The 18,965-nt window shown below is 40.3% G+C and overlaps 1 protein-coding gene across 30 annotated transcripts in view; it reads right to left on the bottom strand.

Annotated features, from left to right (window-relative positions):
• EPB41L3 (erythrocyte membrane protein band 4.1 like 3) overlaps positions 1-18,965 on the bottom strand; it is a 151,468-nt gene that overhangs the window by 27,048 nt on the left and 105,455 nt on the right. For all 30 annotated transcript variants that reach the window (XM_068932236.1, XM_068932250.1, XM_068932248.1 and 27 more), the window contains 8 exons: positions 17,377-17,481; positions 15,145-15,187; positions 10,882-10,957; positions 8,874-9,092; positions 8,507-8,594; positions 4,742-4,894; positions 2,542-2,639; positions 978-1,153 (listed from right to left, as the gene is read on the bottom strand). In XM_068932236.1, coding sequence (XP_068788337.1) covers positions 978-1,153; positions 2,542-2,639; positions 4,742-4,894; positions 8,507-8,594; positions 8,874-9,092; positions 10,882-10,957; positions 15,145-15,187; positions 17,377-17,481 — 958 coding nt within the window. The remainder of the gene's footprint in view (positions 1-977; positions 1,154-2,541; positions 2,640-4,741; positions 4,895-8,506; positions 8,595-8,873; positions 9,093-10,881; positions 10,958-15,144; positions 15,188-17,376; positions 17,482-18,965) is intronic.

The following is an 18,965-nucleotide window of genomic DNA, read 5'->3' as shown; positions in this document are numbered from 1 at the left end:
TACCCTGGGCTCCCGCTTGGGCCAACCTGGAGGCCACCTCCTTCCCTCTGCCGGCCACCCACCATCGAGCACTCTCACTCTCTGTCCCTTTGCCCTGACCAGCACACCTGCAAGCACCATGCGGCCCGGGAAGCACCACTGCCTTCTCTCATATTCAAAAGGCAGGGCATTTGCTTATCTGATAAAACAGAGCAGAGGAAGCAAAGGGTATTTTCTTCCTCCTGGAGAAACCTGGAGGGGAGGTGGAAGGAGAGGGACGACAGACCCAGGCTGGGACGGTCATGAGAGGTCCAGCCCCAAGGTTTGGCCCCAGTGCCCTACACCCCAAATCAGAAGTAGTCAACAGATGCCACGAAGCAAAGACTTGTTTTCTGGCTCATCTCCCTTGGGACTGCTGCGTACTCCAAGTGCAACGGCAGTCAGCAGGGAGGTTGGAAGAGAGCTGTCAGTGACAGCTCCTCCAGCTCAAGGACGCGACAGGCTCGTCGGCTTCCCAGGCTGGAGGTGACTCCTGAGGAAGGACTGCTGGCAGTAATTTCAAAAAAGGCTTCATTAGAAAGCAAAAAAAAGTCCTTTTAAAGTCAGTAAGCTTCGTAGGGCCATCTGATGCCTTCCTTACTTTATCTGAGAGACACTTCTGTACTGCTCAGGGTACTGTACTGTACTGTTCACATTGCACAACTTGCCTCATGAATCTAATTTTAAAAGTCCAGCTATGTAGACGACGAAATATTGCTTCTCTTCCCACATAAGCCTTTCGTTGCAGATTGCATGGGTTATTAAAAGCAGAAGGGCCAGCTGTATTGATACAACTTCTCTTCACGTTAAGTAGTGAACGTGCATATACTTACAGTCTCCACTCAGCAGAGGCTCAAGGGATATGAGATTACAAGAGGTTTATATCTAATCTAAATCAATGAACGCAGTGGACTATAAGTTCTGAAAAAGTCCAAGGAAGGCAATTAAGAGGATCTTACCGCCATCTAAGCTCCGAGACATAGTATAACGTTTACTAGAAGAACGCTCAAAATAAGGTGCAGGGCGGTCTATTAGCGCACTGGCTCGTCTAGTCTGGGCCTGTGTTCGACCGCTGTAGCGAAATTTGGAGCCCAGCGTGAGGAATTTCTTTGGAGGTGCTTCTGGTAGCAGGAGCCTAAAACACACCAAGTAGTGCATGTATTATTCCACTTATTCCAAAAATAAGTCCATCATTTCTGTAGAGGAAAAAAGAACACTGCTGTGTATCATTATCCATTGTAACCTATGTCCCATGAGTCCAAGGCTAAAAAGAAAGCAAAGAATGCCCCACATTACAAAATCACTTAGATAATGGATGAGAAAAGATGAGTTCTTAACAGGCAAGAATAATGCTAATCGCACAATCAATCTCTTCCTGATTGAAAATCAGATTTATTCATTTCTAATCACCAAGACTAAAACTGAAATGCTCCTTGTATCAAGGACTCTGATATGGGCTGAAATAGGGATATATCTCTTATACTTGAAATTTATGACAGTGCTGCTATACTGAAGACAGAGTCAGAACAGATTTCTAACAAATGCAAACCATAGTCATTCACAGAGATGCAAACATTTTTCAGGGTAGAGCCTTCTCACTGTCTGTATTTAGATTATGAGAGTTTGCTGAAGAATCCATTCTCCTACTATGGAGTTCACGCTTTAGAAGGTGACTTTCCATTAACCATCGAAAAACACCAAACAAATGCACGCTCAGTTACTTTTTAGCCCTCGTAGCATTTCAAATGCAACCAGTGAAGTCAGATAAGCCTGAACCTACAGACAGCTTGAACCAATAGTTTTAAGAAAGGAAAGAAATTCCTCAGTTGTCCCAAACATCTACAGAGGGATTTGTAAGCGCTGGCTGCCCTTTCAAGCCATTGAAAGCTCACCCTTTGGGTTCCCATGGCTAAATATTTCATTGCTGATTGTCTCAACACAAATGAGGTACTACGTTTATTCCACTATCCTAAACTTTTCTCAGGCCTTCTTAGACGCCAAAAACAAAGCTGAATATGCATAGCTGCAAAATTCCTCCACCATACAATAATGAAAACTATGGACTGGGTATTCCAAGAAACACATCACTGTCTACACTCTGTATTTTCATATTTAATTAAGTCAAAATCTCTCTTTTTTTTTTTTTAACTTTTACCCACATCTCCTAGTAATTTTCCATCTAAGTTGTTCTTTCTAGATGAGTTGTATGTGCAGAAGTGTTACATACTTCTTCAGCTCTTTCATTATAGTGCCTGATAATATCATGTACAGATAAAGCAAAAACATGAAGCTAACTATTAGACTCTTATGGTGATTTTATGCATTCAACATCTATTTGAAAGAACATAAATAATTTGTGTGAAACTTGCCAAATTTTTAAGGAGCAGTAACCTTCCTTTGTCTGCTCAGGGACAACTCTTGAGCAGAAAGACAATATGATTTGAAGGCATTTGTCTCTACTGACAGAATTGTTATTTTTGGTCATGTTTTATGGTACACCTTTAGGAAAAGAAATCCACATACCTGAAAAATGTATGGTGTTCAACACATACTTTCCATAAGCGCTTTGCAGCACGATGATTTGGCAACTTAAACCCAATAGTGCTTTCAAACTGCTCAAACTAGGTAGGAAAGAAGAAAATCAAAGTATGTATTTGATGCTGTGCATCTGTATTTAGACAGTGTGCACAGGTATACAGGTTCATCTTCATTTCCTCTGTCTATATCATCTCATTGCGAGTGCAAACATATATGCCTGTGTATATAACCACACATATAACCACTATTCTGTAGACACCTCTCTAGGAATTAAGCTGTGAGCGGTAGTCAAAGATAAACTTTGGGGACTGGTTTCTGGGAGAAATTCAGATAATGAGCAAGAGGTTTTCCTGGTGACAATATGTTTTACGCACTATAGTAAGGAAAAGATCAGATAAGACTTGGGAGATATCAGAGAAAAAAAAAATTAAGTGTTTTTGCCCTGCTGTTTTAACAACGTGCAACAACTTCACCAGTTTCAAGAACAGTGGGAAGCCTGACAATAGCCTGGAGGGGAGGAATAGTCCCCCAGGACTGATTTGGTCTCACACAGCCTTAGACTAAGGAGATTTGCAGTAAAAGAGCTAGAGGTAGTAAATCACCATGTTTTTAGCTAGTTCATCTCCTGGGGAGCATGAGGAGAAGAGCAGGCAACTGAAAGAGCTGGCTGGGGATACCAAGTCACCTTTCTAGGTTGTGCTGCAGATTTATATTCCAGATGCAAAAGCTGTGGCAGCTACAACAGTTGTAACATGGTGATAGTTACAGGCAGATAGCTGAGTAGGTCATATAGGGCTGCTGGGATCAGGCAAAGGTAGGCAGAAGGGTAGCTGTAAGAAAGCCTGAATCTCTACGGGAACGGACAGAAGAAGACAAGGCAGGAAATAGCAGAATGATAAAGACGATGTAAGGGATGGTGAATCACATTATCATCAAATGTGATTTGGAAAGAGACTGCATTGATTATTTTGCATATGTAACTATGACTGCGTTACAAGAAGTTACATATAAGACCAGTAGAGCTCATTAGGACTTCAGTGTTAAAAAGCATGAGTGCCAGCAGTGGGAACGTCAGTGGCCATTCTGTTTCTTTAAATCAAACTCAAGACTGGGAAGTTGGTTACTAAGACTGTGCTTGCTGAGAGGCAGAAGATATCAGGTTTGCGGATTTTGGTGTAGGCTTCTGTAAAAATGCTCAAGTGCCCAGTTATACTGTAGGGGTCGCAGTAGATTTCCCAGGTCACTTACAGAGCCAGTACTGGAGACATTAGGCTCGGGGCTCTCAGCTGCCATACTGCTTTAAGGGAGAAATACCATTCCTAAAAATCAACTAAGCGCTTTCTTTCTTGCTATGCAGCTCCACCCTCTAAAATGAACATGGGTTTTTCATTTATCACAGACTGATTACTGTACCAGCAGTTGAAATGGGAGACACTCCTTCCTCTGTGATGATCTTGAACTCTTCCTGGGATTTTTGCTAAGATCTATCATCTTACCTCTGTGTTAGTGCACGCTCAAAACATGAGGTACCGACAGACACACACGTTATCAATAGTGGATTTGCTATGCATCTGGCTAAGCCACGAGAGGGCACTCATTGTACGAGCTTTCACATCACCTTCTCCAATGTCAGCACATGAGCTCCTACGGGTCTGGAAGGGCTAATGCACGTAGCTACCAATAATGCTGATGAATGGACGCTTGACTCCATTTTTATCAGTCTTCAGATTTCTACTCAAACTCCAAATTTACTAGTCTGCTGTGCTTATAAAATTTGGTATGGCCTATCTACATCCCTTAGTGGGTAAGATGAATAGACACTAATTCAATACACAACATGACAGTGGATGATGAACACTCCATGAATAAGCATAGTTCTACAACTGCAGCAATATGTTACTTAAATTCCCAAAGTACTGATAAAATGAACGAGCTTTTCTACAATGCAGATGGCCATATTTATTCTTTACATTAGTTCATAGATGCAAACAGAAAAACACCAAAGAAGGTTTTACTTGTGTTTTAAATATTTAGCCAATCTTTCCTAAGAAAATCAGCACAAATTAAGAAATGTAAATAGAGAGGTATGTTAAGGGCTTATAAGATATGACATATCAACAAATAAGTGACAACATGGGGTTTTTGGAAAGGCTTCATTCACTAAGGAGGGTTGGGAAGCCCTTACCTCCCCTGGTCGGATTTTGATGTAGAAGTTGTTCCTCTTGTATGAAATTTTCAGAACCTTTGGCCAGGCAAATCTATTTATTCTCAGTCTGTCTCGATATATTAAGAGACCACTCGCACAAACACCTAACATGATCTCCACTCCTTCAGAATCCTGGAAAAGGAAGCAATGTGCTTTGTTGAGTACTTCCCCCTTTACATGGCAAAGTTTTACAGATTCTTGTAAACTGTTTTTTTTTTTAATGAGCTACATGTTTTTAATACATCAGCTGCAGTGACCTGACTTCTAAAAGCTAGCCTACTTATATCTGCATTTATGCAAGTAATAGTAAGGTTAGCAGGGTGAGAGAGCCTAAGTATTGCTGAATATTGCTTTACCTTTTACAAAGACTCTAAAATGAGGGGGGGGGGAATGTTAGAAGCTATTAAAATAATAGAATTATCCATGCAGCAAAACTTTATTACTTCCCAAGCATCGTTAGCATAAATACAAGATTGAAAGTAATCAGGACTGCATACCATTTACCTCTCTCTGCATCACTCATCTCCATGACTAAGCCCTATGAATCCTTAGATTTTTTTCTGTAGTTTGCTTGTATTGGTGTTAGCTGGTTTGCGAGTTTCTTTAATGCTGTTATGCCTATGCCCACTATTTTCACTTTCTCACTTCTCTGCAGTACTATGTGAAATGACCAGTAGGCAGAAAGTGAGGCACTTACACCAGAAAGATTATTTAAAAAGTCTTCTTTAAATGAGTCTGTTATGATTCATTTTGACAGAGAAATTGCAGTTCAGACAACTTATTCTTATAAAAGATTTGGCTGTAACCCTATTAGAATACAACTATAATATTTTTTTTTTTTAAAAGAAGGAAGAACTTTTCTTTCCTTCACAAGCCTTCACGTAGTCATAAACCAATCTTCGCTCTTTACTGTTACCCCTGGCCTGTCAAGGATATACTTTTTTTTTTCATTTAGCTAAGTAAATACTGTTGGAAAATGAAATAGTGACCTTAAGGCACCGAATTATTTATTAATTATTTTAAGATAAATTTATAAAATTCTGACAACAGAAGCTATGAATAGGTCACCCTGTGACAAACATGACATTAATTCATCATTTTCCTTTAGTTTTCCCAACAAATCATGTTTTAGGCATATAGTGAAAAATCCGGTTACATTTTAAGATGAACGCAAAGACACACATAGTCAATCTGGATAAAAAGGTTACAGCACAGCCTGAAATACAGAATAATTGCCTTAAGATCAGAGACACAATGTACAATTAGTGCCAAAAGGTCACCCCATTGTTAAAAAACACACCAAGAAACGACACATGTTCCAACAGTGATGATATTACTCCTTAAAGGTAGATTATTTCCTAAATAAAATTCTGATACAATATCAATGTGACGTATTACAGAATAGACAAAGTTACTTTTTTCAGTGGATTTTAATTTTTCAGTTTCCTAAGCAGTGAGTAACGTTTAAACATAATGAACATGTTTTAAAAAAGTAAAGTCTCATTGCCTGAAATCATACTGCCTGGCAAATGCCTGAAATGTACACATGTTCACATATGGCGCGCAGTTGCATGTGCAAGGAGCTAATTCTTTTGAAATACTTTCTCGAAAACTTGTTGAGAAGAGCTTTCTTTCCTCAAACCCACCTTTGTAGCAGATCTAAATGCATTCAAGGCTTCTTCTACCTGTTAGTGTCAACGATTGCTTTCAAATGGGATACTACTGGCGTCAAACTAGAGTAAGAGGAGAATTTGACTTTTTTTCAGGAGTCATGCCTTTCCGCGGCACAGAAAACCCTTAACCAGAATGACCAAGACATGAGAAACAGAGTTGCACATACTTGTAATTCTAGGTGTAAATGGGAGGTTTACTGGAGTGGTAACAGCCCAGACGACAAATCTGTCTATTTGAATGCCTTTTTTTTACCATAGCCTTCTGTTTGGTAATTGAGAACCACTTGTAGCTAGTGAGTCCCATATCTGTTGAATACCTTGGAAACCCGTGCAGCCTTAAGGAATTGACATTTGACATCAATTACGCATAGAGATCTGCCACTGTATGACTCTGAAAAGCATCCCACTGAGGCATTTGACCCATGTGATGGTCTGATACCATTAGATCTCACTAGCAGACCTAATTCAAACTAAAATATTACTTTTCACATAGATTCCAGTTTTACCACTTTTAGCGCAGTTTCCATGATTCCAGCTGGGTTTCTTAACCCACAGACAAACCCTATTTGGTTACCAATGCAGTTTTTTAAAATATAAACTTTACATTAGAAAAAGACCAGCTTGTCTACCAGCTTCTCTTGCTCTGTGTCTTTCCACAAGAAAAACAGAAGAGTAAAACTGTATACTGATATTTTTTGGGGAAAAAAACTATCTCAGGATATCTTATCTTAGATTTCAAAGCCTTTCTCCAATATTCTGCAACCTGAAGAAAATAATTTGGCCTTAATGGCATGCTATGTTAAATTATCAGTAACGAAGCCTACAACATATTTAGAACAGAAACTCACTTTGTTGTTGTTTTGTGGAATTCTGTATGTTGGACAAAGGATACTCAATAAAAGCTACGGAGTGACATTTGCCAATCCATTTCTAGCCTTGCTGCAAACACGCCTCAAGATCGTGTGCCTATCTGCAAGGGACAGCAAAAGCCACAACCTGCCTCCTGGTGGAAAGCTGCCCATTGAGCCATACTCAGATTTTTCATTTTCAGTGAAGGCAATTAACTGAACACAAAAGATTGCCTTGAATTCTGTAACATAGATGCCCAGTTCCTATGAAATGCCCCAGGGACGCGGTTGCAGGCCCTTTCAAGATGTAAGCTGCAAACTTGTTTCAGTTCCTGAAAGGGTCTGCTGCAGAATAAAAACGGGCTCACAGTAATGTGACCTCTACAGAAAACGCGGCTCTCTCCACAACTCAGCATTCCTTGTTCAGTGCTCATTTGCTAAGCATACTTACGAACCTCAAAGATGTTGAAATCCATTAGTCTTACTTTGAAGAGTGAAGAACAAATAGTAATTATTTATTTGAGGGGGGAAAAAAAAACTAGACAAACACCAGAAGGCTATTAGGTGGCTCTCCCAAACCACAATAAGAATGACCATTTTTGACCATACTTTAACCTGCTGATGATTAGAGAGACTCCGTGGGAGAACGCTTCCAAAAGAAGTACTACCCACCCAAGTAACTGCAACGTCTGCACTTCAGAAGAGACAAAAGCCTCTGTCTCCTCATTACTATCAAATTGATTAGGTTTCCAACAATGCTAAATAAGCGCTTGAAGGTGGTGTGCAGTGTTAGAAATGATCTGTTCATGTAGTTAAGACTCCACAGTTGGCCTTACTAAATTGGAAAATATAGCTGAATGAAAAGATAACTGATTGCTCTCTTGACAGCTTCTAATATCCTTGCTCACTCCTCTGTCCTTTCAATACTTCTGACAAAGGAGTTGGTTGTCTAATCAACATGCAAGGTATAAAGCACATCTACCAATGACTGATGTGCAACACTTTTGAATCAACAGGCTAAATTATGCTACAGTTGCAAGATAAATCCATGCTTATCCTATGAGTTACCTTTCTTCATGTTGACTAGTGATTTACTCCACAAATCACCTGTCTTGAAACAACAAGAAACTTCAGAATCAGAGAGTCTATGTGACTTGAAGTACTCTACCATGTGAGAAAGACCACCACTGTGGGCTCCCAGCTTAAAGAACTACAGTTCATACCTTGGCATGATGGAGATCTACTCCATACATTGATAATTTTTTGGCATTCTCCAGGAAATGCATCTCAGCCTCTGCAGGTGTCATTCCCCTGAGGAAAAGCAACCAATGTTAAGGAAACATAGCCTGAAATAAAATTCAGTGCTTGCAAAACATTTTCATTCTGTAAAGAACTAAAGCTGTATCCCTTAGACAGCTGGGTATATATCAGAGCTAAAGCTCTGCTGCAAATCTCTTCTTCAACCAAATAAATGGAGAGGAGTCTTGTCCTAAAACTATCAAGTGCTATCAATTTAGCAAGACATTGCAGCAGATTTTAATATTTCATGATGGAATTGCATGCAGGTGACAATTTACCTTCTCTGCTTACCTGTGGCTCTTGTGCAACTCAATGACTTTGTCTTCCAGTTCTTTAGTGTGGTTTGGTGCAAAGCGGAATTCACTGACGTAGTCGCTGCCATATTCATCGGGGTCATAATCGCCAAGCTCCGACTGCACAGTATAGGAGCCCAGGAGAGCGAGCGTGACAAAAGAGCAGGGCAGTCGACCAGAAACAATGTCATCTCTCAGCTGCAAGCAGAGGTAGTACCTGCAACAGAGTGCGGTAACAACTTAGAAAGTCCTCTTCCAGCACTTTTGGAAAAGGAGGTTGGGCCCAAAGAGTGGCAAGAACATCTCCCTTCTGCTGCTGCTACTAACTTGCTGAGAATGCCCGAGCATAAGGCTTTTCAGGTGTTAATAAAGATAAAAAAATAAAATCTTTCCTAAGCTGTGGGTACCAAGCCTTAATTAATTAATCTTATATTTATAAAGCAGCATGGACATTTCATAATAAAATTTTGCTATTCTGCTTAAGGACCAATTGTGTTCTAGATGAAGAAACCCTCATTAAACATGCTAGGGCTTCTTTCTTTATACAGCTATTCTGGGCAGTTTTGCTCATTTGATTAACAACCGTAAGAATTTTCTGTAATACATAAATTAATAAACAAAACTTAGATATATAGTTAAGTGATAATTTTTTTATTTGAGGAGAAAAAAGCAAAACCAAATACTGATTCTTAAAGGGTAGATGAACTTTAAGAAATTAAAAAAAAAAAGCCATCTCATTAATAAGTTATGGAGCTTTCTCAAAAATACATTTAAATAGTAAGTGCTCTTAAAAACACTGTGATGAGCAGAGCAAGAAACCATGAGGTAGAAGGAATCAGAAAAACTCAAAAATAACGTTTGCTGGCTTTGTGGTTGAGGTAGGGACTTCTCGTAGGAGTTGCAAGGGTGAGACAGACCTCCTGACTCCACAAGTCTTACTGCATGCCTGATGTCAGTGTGGTCTAGTCCTCAGGTGAGGTATAATTTTTGGTTTCACATCCAGGTCTTACCCCAGTATGGAGCTGACAGAGGACTGGGATGTGCACCCAAAGCCAGGAATTAGGAAATATTCCTAAGTCCCATACTGCAGAGATAACCTCTGTGTGTTGAACCCAATTGTACATGAGAAAGAAAGCAATCCTTCCTTTCTCCCAAACTTTCCTTTTACCTCTATTCAACTATGAACTTTTGGGACACTGTTTTTTGTTATATTTCATTATATTATATTCAATACACATATTCAATTATTCAGTATATAGTATATTCCACTGTCTAGTGCAGGGGAACTCTGTCCTACGTTGAAGGCTTTATCTAAATGCTACCTTAGTCCACAAAGCAACAGATGGCTAAAAATACCAAGAGGCTGCAAAATGGGCTCAGGAACAGCTTGCCCATTGCATAAAACTCTTCAGGGCTTAGAAAGCCTTTTATGTTACACCAAGGAGAAAACCAAGTGAGGTTTTTTTGTTTGTGCTTGCAATTTAACTACTAAAACAGACAGCGGAGGTGCAGCCTGCAGAGATAAGTGACCGCTGGGCAGCAAGAAGCAGCCATCTATTAGTGCCAAATTCATTATACTGTGTGCATCAGCTGCATACCTAGTGAGAGGATATATAAAAATTTAGAGCATGCTTATTCTTATCCCCATTCTCTCCTTTCATAGCTGTGATTTTACTGACAATAAAAACTTGCTACCACTGGCAAGACTGGGCAGTGGGTATCTTTGTGAGTATTTAAAATACAATCAACTCCCAAGAATACGTATACTGGAAATGCTTGATTTTAGGGTCAAGTTATGGAAAAGCAAAAGTCTTCTTAGCTCAGAGCACGAAAAACTGTTCGTAGTCTCTTTTCTGCCAAAGCATCACATATTTTCCATAAGCTCCTAACAGTTAGGAAGCCAACTGCAATGCAAAACATTCCTTTACTCAGATAATTAGAGTGTAAGCACTATCAAGAAGAGGCTTTTAAGCCCCTTCTAGAAAGGTATTTAATGTTTTAAACACCTGGTAATATCTTCAGATAGCTGGGCAGGGTCTGGAGGGTAGAATTTCACATTAAATGCAAACTGCCAAGCACCACCTGGAAAAGAGCACAGGATTACTAAAAGTACCCCGCAAGCGCAAACGGAGATGTTCATGCTGTTAGATTACTAGCAGACTTGAAAATACTCCAGTTAAGAAATTCATAAAAATAGAATGTAGTATCTTTCTCCTGTATACTCTTCTGAAGATATTACTTTTTCTCCTCACAATTACAGTATTAGCCCAGATCTTACAGCTCTTTTCTTATTTAGTAAGATTTTCACTGAAGCAGAGAGCCTAAGGGAGCAGCAATTAAAAAAAAAAAAATCAGTCGAGAAAAACGCTTCCTGGAATTAACAATCTGAAAACGCAGCCTATACAAACTTTAAAAACAAATAATCCAAAACACGGAGGCACTGGAAGCACTGCAAACTAGTGCATAAACGGGCTTCCAGCGCGTAACGACAGTCACGTGCGCGGTCCTGAACTCTTATCTGCCCATAAACGCTTCTCAGCACCGCCACCGAGTGCTGCTTCAGCACATAGCTCCTGTCTTCAGCAGACATAAACTACCGTGTAGACAAAACTGCAGGGACAAACACAGAGGCCAGAACTGAATAAAGGCCTTCAATTCTGGTTTAGGAAGGTCAGTAAGTTTAGGTGACTCATGGGATGATGGTTTGCATCACGGCAAACATTTTGTAAAATTTGTCCGGAAGATTAGCTTCCAGTGTGGTAAAGCACATCAAGACTAAAACTAAGAAAGAATTAAACATAACAGTATAAACATAAAAGCTATTCTGAAAAAAAGGGACAGGTTATGCTAGTTTCAAATGCAAACAAAAAGCAGTAACAAACCCCCAAACTGGAATGTTCTAACGAGCAACGTGCTGATATTTTAGTAACAGACCTTTTCATCTAAGCTTTTGTTACGCGATACACCTCTCTGTACGTATTTCTGTCACTTAAACCACAATATTTCTGCAGTCAACAAACCAAAATCATGGTAATCTGACACTTTTCTAAAGTGCATTGACATCAAAACACAAATTAAAAAAAAATGTAAATCCTCCTTCTGAAAAGACTCATATTGGCTGTGTAATGAGAAAGTGCTTTGCGAACTCTGAGAAACAGGACTCTTTCTTATAACCCTTACGGGGTGGGCTTTTTCACGATCTTCAGTTCACAGGCACCTTGCACCTCCTGATGAATCCAGGTTTTGAAGGTCAATCTGATACACTTCATAGTAAAGAAAGCTTATATGCTCGACAGTAAAAGAATGCTGAAGCTTTTCTAATTGGACAACACCAGTTTCAGAGCTGCCTGGAAATTCGGTAAGGTTTTCCTATTTAGATGCTTGGGAGCGTTCATTTAGGGACTACAAGGAAATTCTGTCCTATGCAAAGCCCCGTTTACGATGGCCCTCCATGCATCCACAGAAAACAGGCTGAATATGCTAAAAGATACCGACATTTACCATTAGGATTTCGGCTCATGGTGACACATTGGGGTTCCTCCATCTGAGGACCTTTTCCACTTTTTTGTGCCATAAAAGCCTATGGGATGAAGATTTGGCCAGCAACGAGGGTGGGACATGTCCCATCTGGGAACGGGCGCTGAGCAGGGCCAGCCCTGCGACTGGACACACGGCAGAGGGCAGGGGGGCTTTGAGGCCGCTGCTGGAAAATATGTACCTGGCCTCTGGCACACGCGAAATAAATTAAGCCTATCGCATATCCCTTGGGAGCACGGCTGGCCACGATAACAGAGTAAGAGGCCTTCTCTGCACAACATACCTCTGTTCAAGTCAGCGAGTTAAAACTAATGGGGTGCAAACCGGAGGCCTTATACACAGCGACAGCTTAATTTGTCAAATGCTGGAACGAAATCCTGCTTGTTTACCATGGAAGCATGGATCTCTGAGTCTTCTACCACTCAGTCAACGTTTAGTAGGATTGCAATTTTTTATTCTTTTTACCATTCATGAAAATTGCCATGTGCAAGAGTCCTACTTTTCCAAAGTTCTCCTGTTCCAAACTTGTAAGGTGAATTCTATAAAGCAAGCAAATTATCACTGTCGTCTTCTACAAATACAACCGGCCCCTGCGTCAAGTCCAGGACTAGACTTTTCTGCCCTGGTTAATCTCTCGCTGTCACAACCTTTCATTGTCTAACTCATGGCTTGGGCACATATTAAATGCATTTCACATCAGGAGTTTGAAGCTGAACTGTTTTACTTGCATTGACAATCAACATAATTTGACTCATCAAGGTCTGCAGCACTTTCCAGACCCACCCTTCTGGTAGATTACAAAAAGGCACACAATGGAACACAAAACTTGATTATTTGTTATTGCAGATCATTTACTTGTAATGAAAATAATACTGGTGGAAAGGTGCAGTTGCTCATAGTAACTGAGGAAGTTTTCCAGTCAGTGTAAATTAACCCTCTGAATTTTGGAGAGGAAAGTGATTTTTGCTAGGCCCGATCCAACAAAACTACTGGGTGTATTTGCTTGTAAAGCACAGTTGCTAGAAGGGATTATTCACAAAATGTGCAGACACAAAACTACTGAGTTCTTCCTGCCAAAAAAGTTATACACACAAACATTTCACCCACTTTAAGAAGAGAGAGGAAAAAAAGGTAGGTCACATTTGGAGCCTGGCAGCCTTGACACGGTTTTCCTTTGAGACATTTTTGAATTTCTAATGCAGCAGACAGCTAAATTTAACAACTGAGCTTTTTAAAATATTCACGTGAAGCAGAAAATTGACTGATTCTCTGTGAATTCAATGGTCATTTATGGAGCAGAGTTCAAGCTTTTGAAATGCAGAGAAGAAAGATGCTAAATTTAGATGGAGTGCTATTTACTATGGGATATTAACAGTGTTTCCGGATATGATCTAAACAGCGGTAATGCAAAGAAATAACTTATATCTGTGGCCTAATCCCCTAAGGTTACATTGCTGAAGGTCAAACTTTAGGTGTTTGCATCTCTGCAAATGTCAAGTTGTTTTCAGTAATGTAACTTCATGTTTTATGATGTTGAGTAACTGTCTGATCTCTTTATGGGACAAAATACCGAAAATATTCCTGTAATTCAGAGGTTTGGGAGGGGATGCAGCAGAAGAACGTGAAATTTAAGCTCTGAAATAGACCACAGTGGCCGAAAACAGCTTCACTGCAGGGAGGAGGCGCTCTGCTCCTCTCCCGCAGCTCTCGTGCTGCTCTGAAGCTGGGGAGAAGGGGCCAATGCTCCCTCCAGCCTATCCTGTAAATCTCCTAGCATCTCCCATGGGGACATCCTGGCATCTCGCGGGTGAGGTATTTATACGAGCCACGTGCCGGGGAGAAGAGCGCTCCTGTTGCAGAGGTGTCCGGCTGGGCAGCCTCCTCTGTGTGGTGCAATGAAATGACATCACCATTTAGACCATGTGCATTATTTATGGCTCAGAGAGAATTTGTCCTTGGCCCCTACTCTGTTTTTGAGCCTCCAGGGCTTATATAGCAGGTTGCAACTGCGGGCTGGGAGGAATGACCTAATCGGGCCTGTCTTAGTGCCTGAGCAGAAGTTTGGTGGGTTTACTGACCTCAGGACTAAGGTTTGCAGCTAAGCAGTGAATGTAATAAATCAACTAACGTGACAGCTCTGAGAGCAGCGCCACTGGTACTTGCCAAATCCTATTGCAACTCATTTCAATAGTGAAGTCTCTACACAGGGGTCTTCATCAGTTTTCTCCCTTTGTCGCGACTGAGGATCAGAGCAGACGTGGAAATGGCTATCCAGCCTGCCTGTGAGGTCTGCATGAGCTGACCCTTCACTGCTTATGAGACCATGTTGACTGAGAAACTAAGGCTGTGTCTTAGTGTCAGCAGTGGGTGAGTGCTCCCAACTGACAAAAACCAGGAGCTCCTGGGCCCCCGATGTTAAGACCCTGGTGAGATGATCACTAAGACCTAGGAGTTCTGATTTACCCCAACAACTTGGGAATAAGCCTATACAAGTGTAAGAGCCAACTAGTGAAACTGGCTGTTTGGTGTCCAAGAAGTCTCACTAGGCTGCCAGGGAATCTCTTCTCCATCTTTGTCCCCCAGTTTGGCTCAAAAGAGGTCTGATATGTTTGCAAACACACATCATAGTTTGGAAGGAGACATATTTTTTTCAGATTTTGAGCTCTGGATACACCAGCATGAAAGTTCTCCAGATCTCCTGAAATAAAACACACAAATGATATCAAACTTACTTCGGATCTGCTTTTTGATTTCCTTGGCAGGGTCCAACCAATTCTGAAAAGAAAACGTTTCCTTTTTCAATTTGAATTACAAAATACAATATACATTATTTTTAAAACAGTGCTATGAGACAATCCTAGAAAACTTGAAGGTCCGTCCCTTTCTCTTTGGAACAGCAGTAGGCAGGATTAACATTTAGTTTCAACATATGGCCCTGGGTAGAATCAGGATTTTATTAACTGTCCCAGAAGTTCAAGGGCTGAATGGTTTGAAATTAAAAAACAAAACAATCCACAGAAACCTTTTCCCAAAGTATCTTCTGGGAAAATGCCAATTAGATTTCCACAAGCCTGTCAAGAAGTTGTTTTGATTTAATCCTTGAAGGGCTGAGCGTGCTGAAAAGTCCTGTTACACTGTCAGTAAGCATGGCACAGGACACGTCCCTATTTGCAACCCAGCGTAAGCGCACGGGATTACCACAGGGCACCGGCAGAGACCAGAGGCAGAATTACCACTGAGGCGCCGTGCAGAACTTGCTGGCTAGGTGAGAAGATCCTGCCACGGAGGCTGGAAATCATCATGGCAACATGTTACTACTCTCTGGCTGCTGAGGAGCATTGCTGACCGAAACACAAACCCTCTGGAGAGGGTCTGCAGCTTGCTGCCTCTTGCTGCTTCAGCTCCAGCCAAAGCTTAAAATATGTGAATCACCCTGCTTTGTATCTACTTCTCTCACCCTTAGATATTGGGAGGTGAAGTCCCTGTGCTCCTGCACTGTCTTCTAGTGGAATTAAATTAGTATTTAAAATGCGTCACACAGTCCAGAACAAAAAGTTCTCTTCCCCTAGGAAACTTCCACCTTCTCCAAGGAAAGACAAACAAATGTATCAGAGCAAAAATATCAAAGAAATCTCAAACAAACAGAACACAACAAAACCCCCACAACAAAAACACCCAGCTCGCAGCTGTCCAAACCCAGTTAGTAGTGCTAATCACGGGGCTTAAAGAGTTCCAACTATTTTTGAGCACGAAAGCACACTACGCACCAATAAATTAAAGATGCATTAGGATTTCTATTCTCAAACGTGACATGTGATGTGGATGCATATATTGCGGCTGGAAGACATTTGGCAGAGGATGGAGGTGAATTAGTAAGTACTCTGACATCAGAAATATATGCACGTTATTGATCAATAAATATGGTGTCAGTCAATTATTCTTTTAGCTATTTATCTCTGTAGAGTAACTGGTGATCTATAAATGTTTAGCACTTCTAAATCACCCATTAATAATGTATGCATTTTTTTGTTCCCCATACAGGAAAGCATATTTATTTGGAAATGCACTTACACATCTTCCTAACTTTAATCATAACTCAAAATTAAGCATATGCTTAAGTGTTATCTTGAATTGGCATGGACCGAGTGTCTGCTTAAGTAATCTTCTGAATCAGGGACAAAAACCTCATATTTATAAGTCTGTAAATAGAGGGGAAGAGAGAAAAAAAACAAAAAATCAAAAAGCAGACTCATTTCTTTTGTATCATATATAACTGAAACAAAGGGAAGCCTAGAAAATATAAATGTTCTCACAGGACACAAACAGCTAAAAAAGTAGCAATAGCTCCAGCTACCTAAGGGAAGACTTTTGAGGCCATGCCAAGCACAGCACACCTCCATCTGGCAAACTCTGCTGGGCTATGGCACAGTTTGCTAAGAAGTTCTGGTATTCGGTTCTTTTAAAATATTAACCCTAAAATATCAACATACGCACAACATAATTTAAAATTATCCTTTGACAGACAGAGTAAGTCTAGACTTAAAGCCATACTTTTATCTTAGCTGCTGGCAGCAACAGTGAATCAACTCCTGCCTATCTTTATCCCAATCATAGTATTAAACAAGCCATATTTTAGTATAACATATTTAGCAATAGTTCTATGAAAGTAAACCTGACTCTCATCTATGGTGTTAATGAAAGAAATCCTACTAGAAAGAGAATCAGCTACATGATTAAGTTCTTTCATGTCATAAACAGCCAACACAGGGGGAAGCCAAGGAAATGCAGGGGATGTTCTCGGGAGGCACAAAACGGTTACAAAAAATAATAGCTCTAACTACATACATGGGGCTTGGAAAGAAAGATAAAAACAAGTTCTGGACTGTTTGTAACTGTTTGGAGGGGTGTCTAAGGGGAAATCTGAAGCCCGCATATGAAAAGGCCAACCCAAGTTTGTGTATTACCTTTTGGTTTTCTGCGTCTCTGTATGTTAGTCCAAAGTAGTCCTTCTCCAAAAGGTTCAGATGCTCACACACTTTGTCGAATAGCACTTGACCTCTGGACCGTTTCTATGGGAAATGAAAAAAAAAAAATCATGCTTGCAAAATGAAGTGATGTAACCTTTTCTGTTTAATTCTCAAATCAGGAACCCAAAATTGACTTATTTAAACTGACCCATCTCTCAAACCCCACTGATCCAGAGCTTCGTAAGAATCTGCTGAATGGGACAAATCTGTTTTTCATAAACATTCAGGTCCTGTTGTGGAGTTAAAAATAAATCAATGGACATCATGTTTCAAGTTTCAATTAGAAGATTTCTTCTGCCTTTCAGAAATTGCTACTTCACATTTATTCCGAGGTTGTATCTCAGCAAAAAAACAGCTTTTTTTATACGTAACAGTAGGAACAAACAATATTACAAAATATTCCCAGGTGTGGATTATCAAAGCTGTGACTCCAGGGCAAGCCACTGGAGGAGAAGGTGAATGTGGAAATATTTCTTGCTTCAGTGACACTGTGGACCAATTCCAGGATCCTTTCTTGTATGATATACAGGGAAATGCAATACACCATCTTCTGAAGTCAATGGAAAGAGTATAGCATCTCAATGGAATGCAATTGGGTAAGCATTCCATTGACCTTCTTTATTGCTAACATTTATTTTATTTTATTAATTTTTTTTGCTATTGTTACATGAAAACATATATATCTTTCACTGTCAACAGCAACAGTGCTTAGTAGAACCTTCGTAGTACCTCTTAGGCCGGACAGTAAAAATTCAGGTCATCCTCGTTCTCAGTGTTATATACGGCACTGAAAATAAAATTCAGAAAAAAAGGCAGAGGAGTCCCTTTTATAAGCTTCCAATGCAGAGTTTAATATTCTTTAGTTATGACAAAGAATTCAAAAGTGTTTGGGCCACTCTTTCATCAGACACTTCCTGCTTCCCTGAGCACATCTCAGCTGAAGGAAAAAGAAACATGCTCTCCACTTTATTTCAAACATACACATGCATATGCATACATAAATATTTTAGCTTAATCTTGATGTCAGTGAGAGTTTCTTTAGCTGTTACACATGATTTTAAGCCGAATGGAAATACGCTTATTACTTCAAACGCAACACTGAAGCCAATGACAAAAGAGGACAGAGCACTCCTTCAGAATTTATCTTCATTAAAATAAGGAGGGCACATCCAGAACACTGCAGAGATTATTGTCTTCTGTCTGTGTTTTGCAGTGACCATTTGTGGCCATGTTAAACGGCATATATTCATTACAGTCTGCCATTCTTTAAAGGTCAGCCATCTGGATCCATGTCTCCTCTACTCTACAGCACCCCTGCCACTACAACTATTTTATCAGAGCCCCTTCGTGGGCATGCCGCATTCTTCTTCCTGCACCAACTGCCTAAGCTATATAAATGGAGTGGAGAAAAACGCTCTTCTGTCATTTAAGCTGCACCTATACCACGTTGCCAGCACAGCAATGTTGGCTGCAGCGTGTGGATATTTCACAATCCAAACTGACATAGCTATGCCAACAGAACGGTA

The sequence above is a fragment of the Struthio camelus genome, chromosome 2, assembly GCF_040807025.1.
Source record: "Struthio camelus isolate bStrCam1 chromosome 2, bStrCam1.hap1, whole genome shotgun sequence".
NCBI lineage: Eukaryota > Metazoa > Chordata > Aves > Struthioniformes > Struthionidae > Struthio > Struthio camelus.
This window is presented reverse-complemented; position numbering and strand designations above follow the sequence as displayed.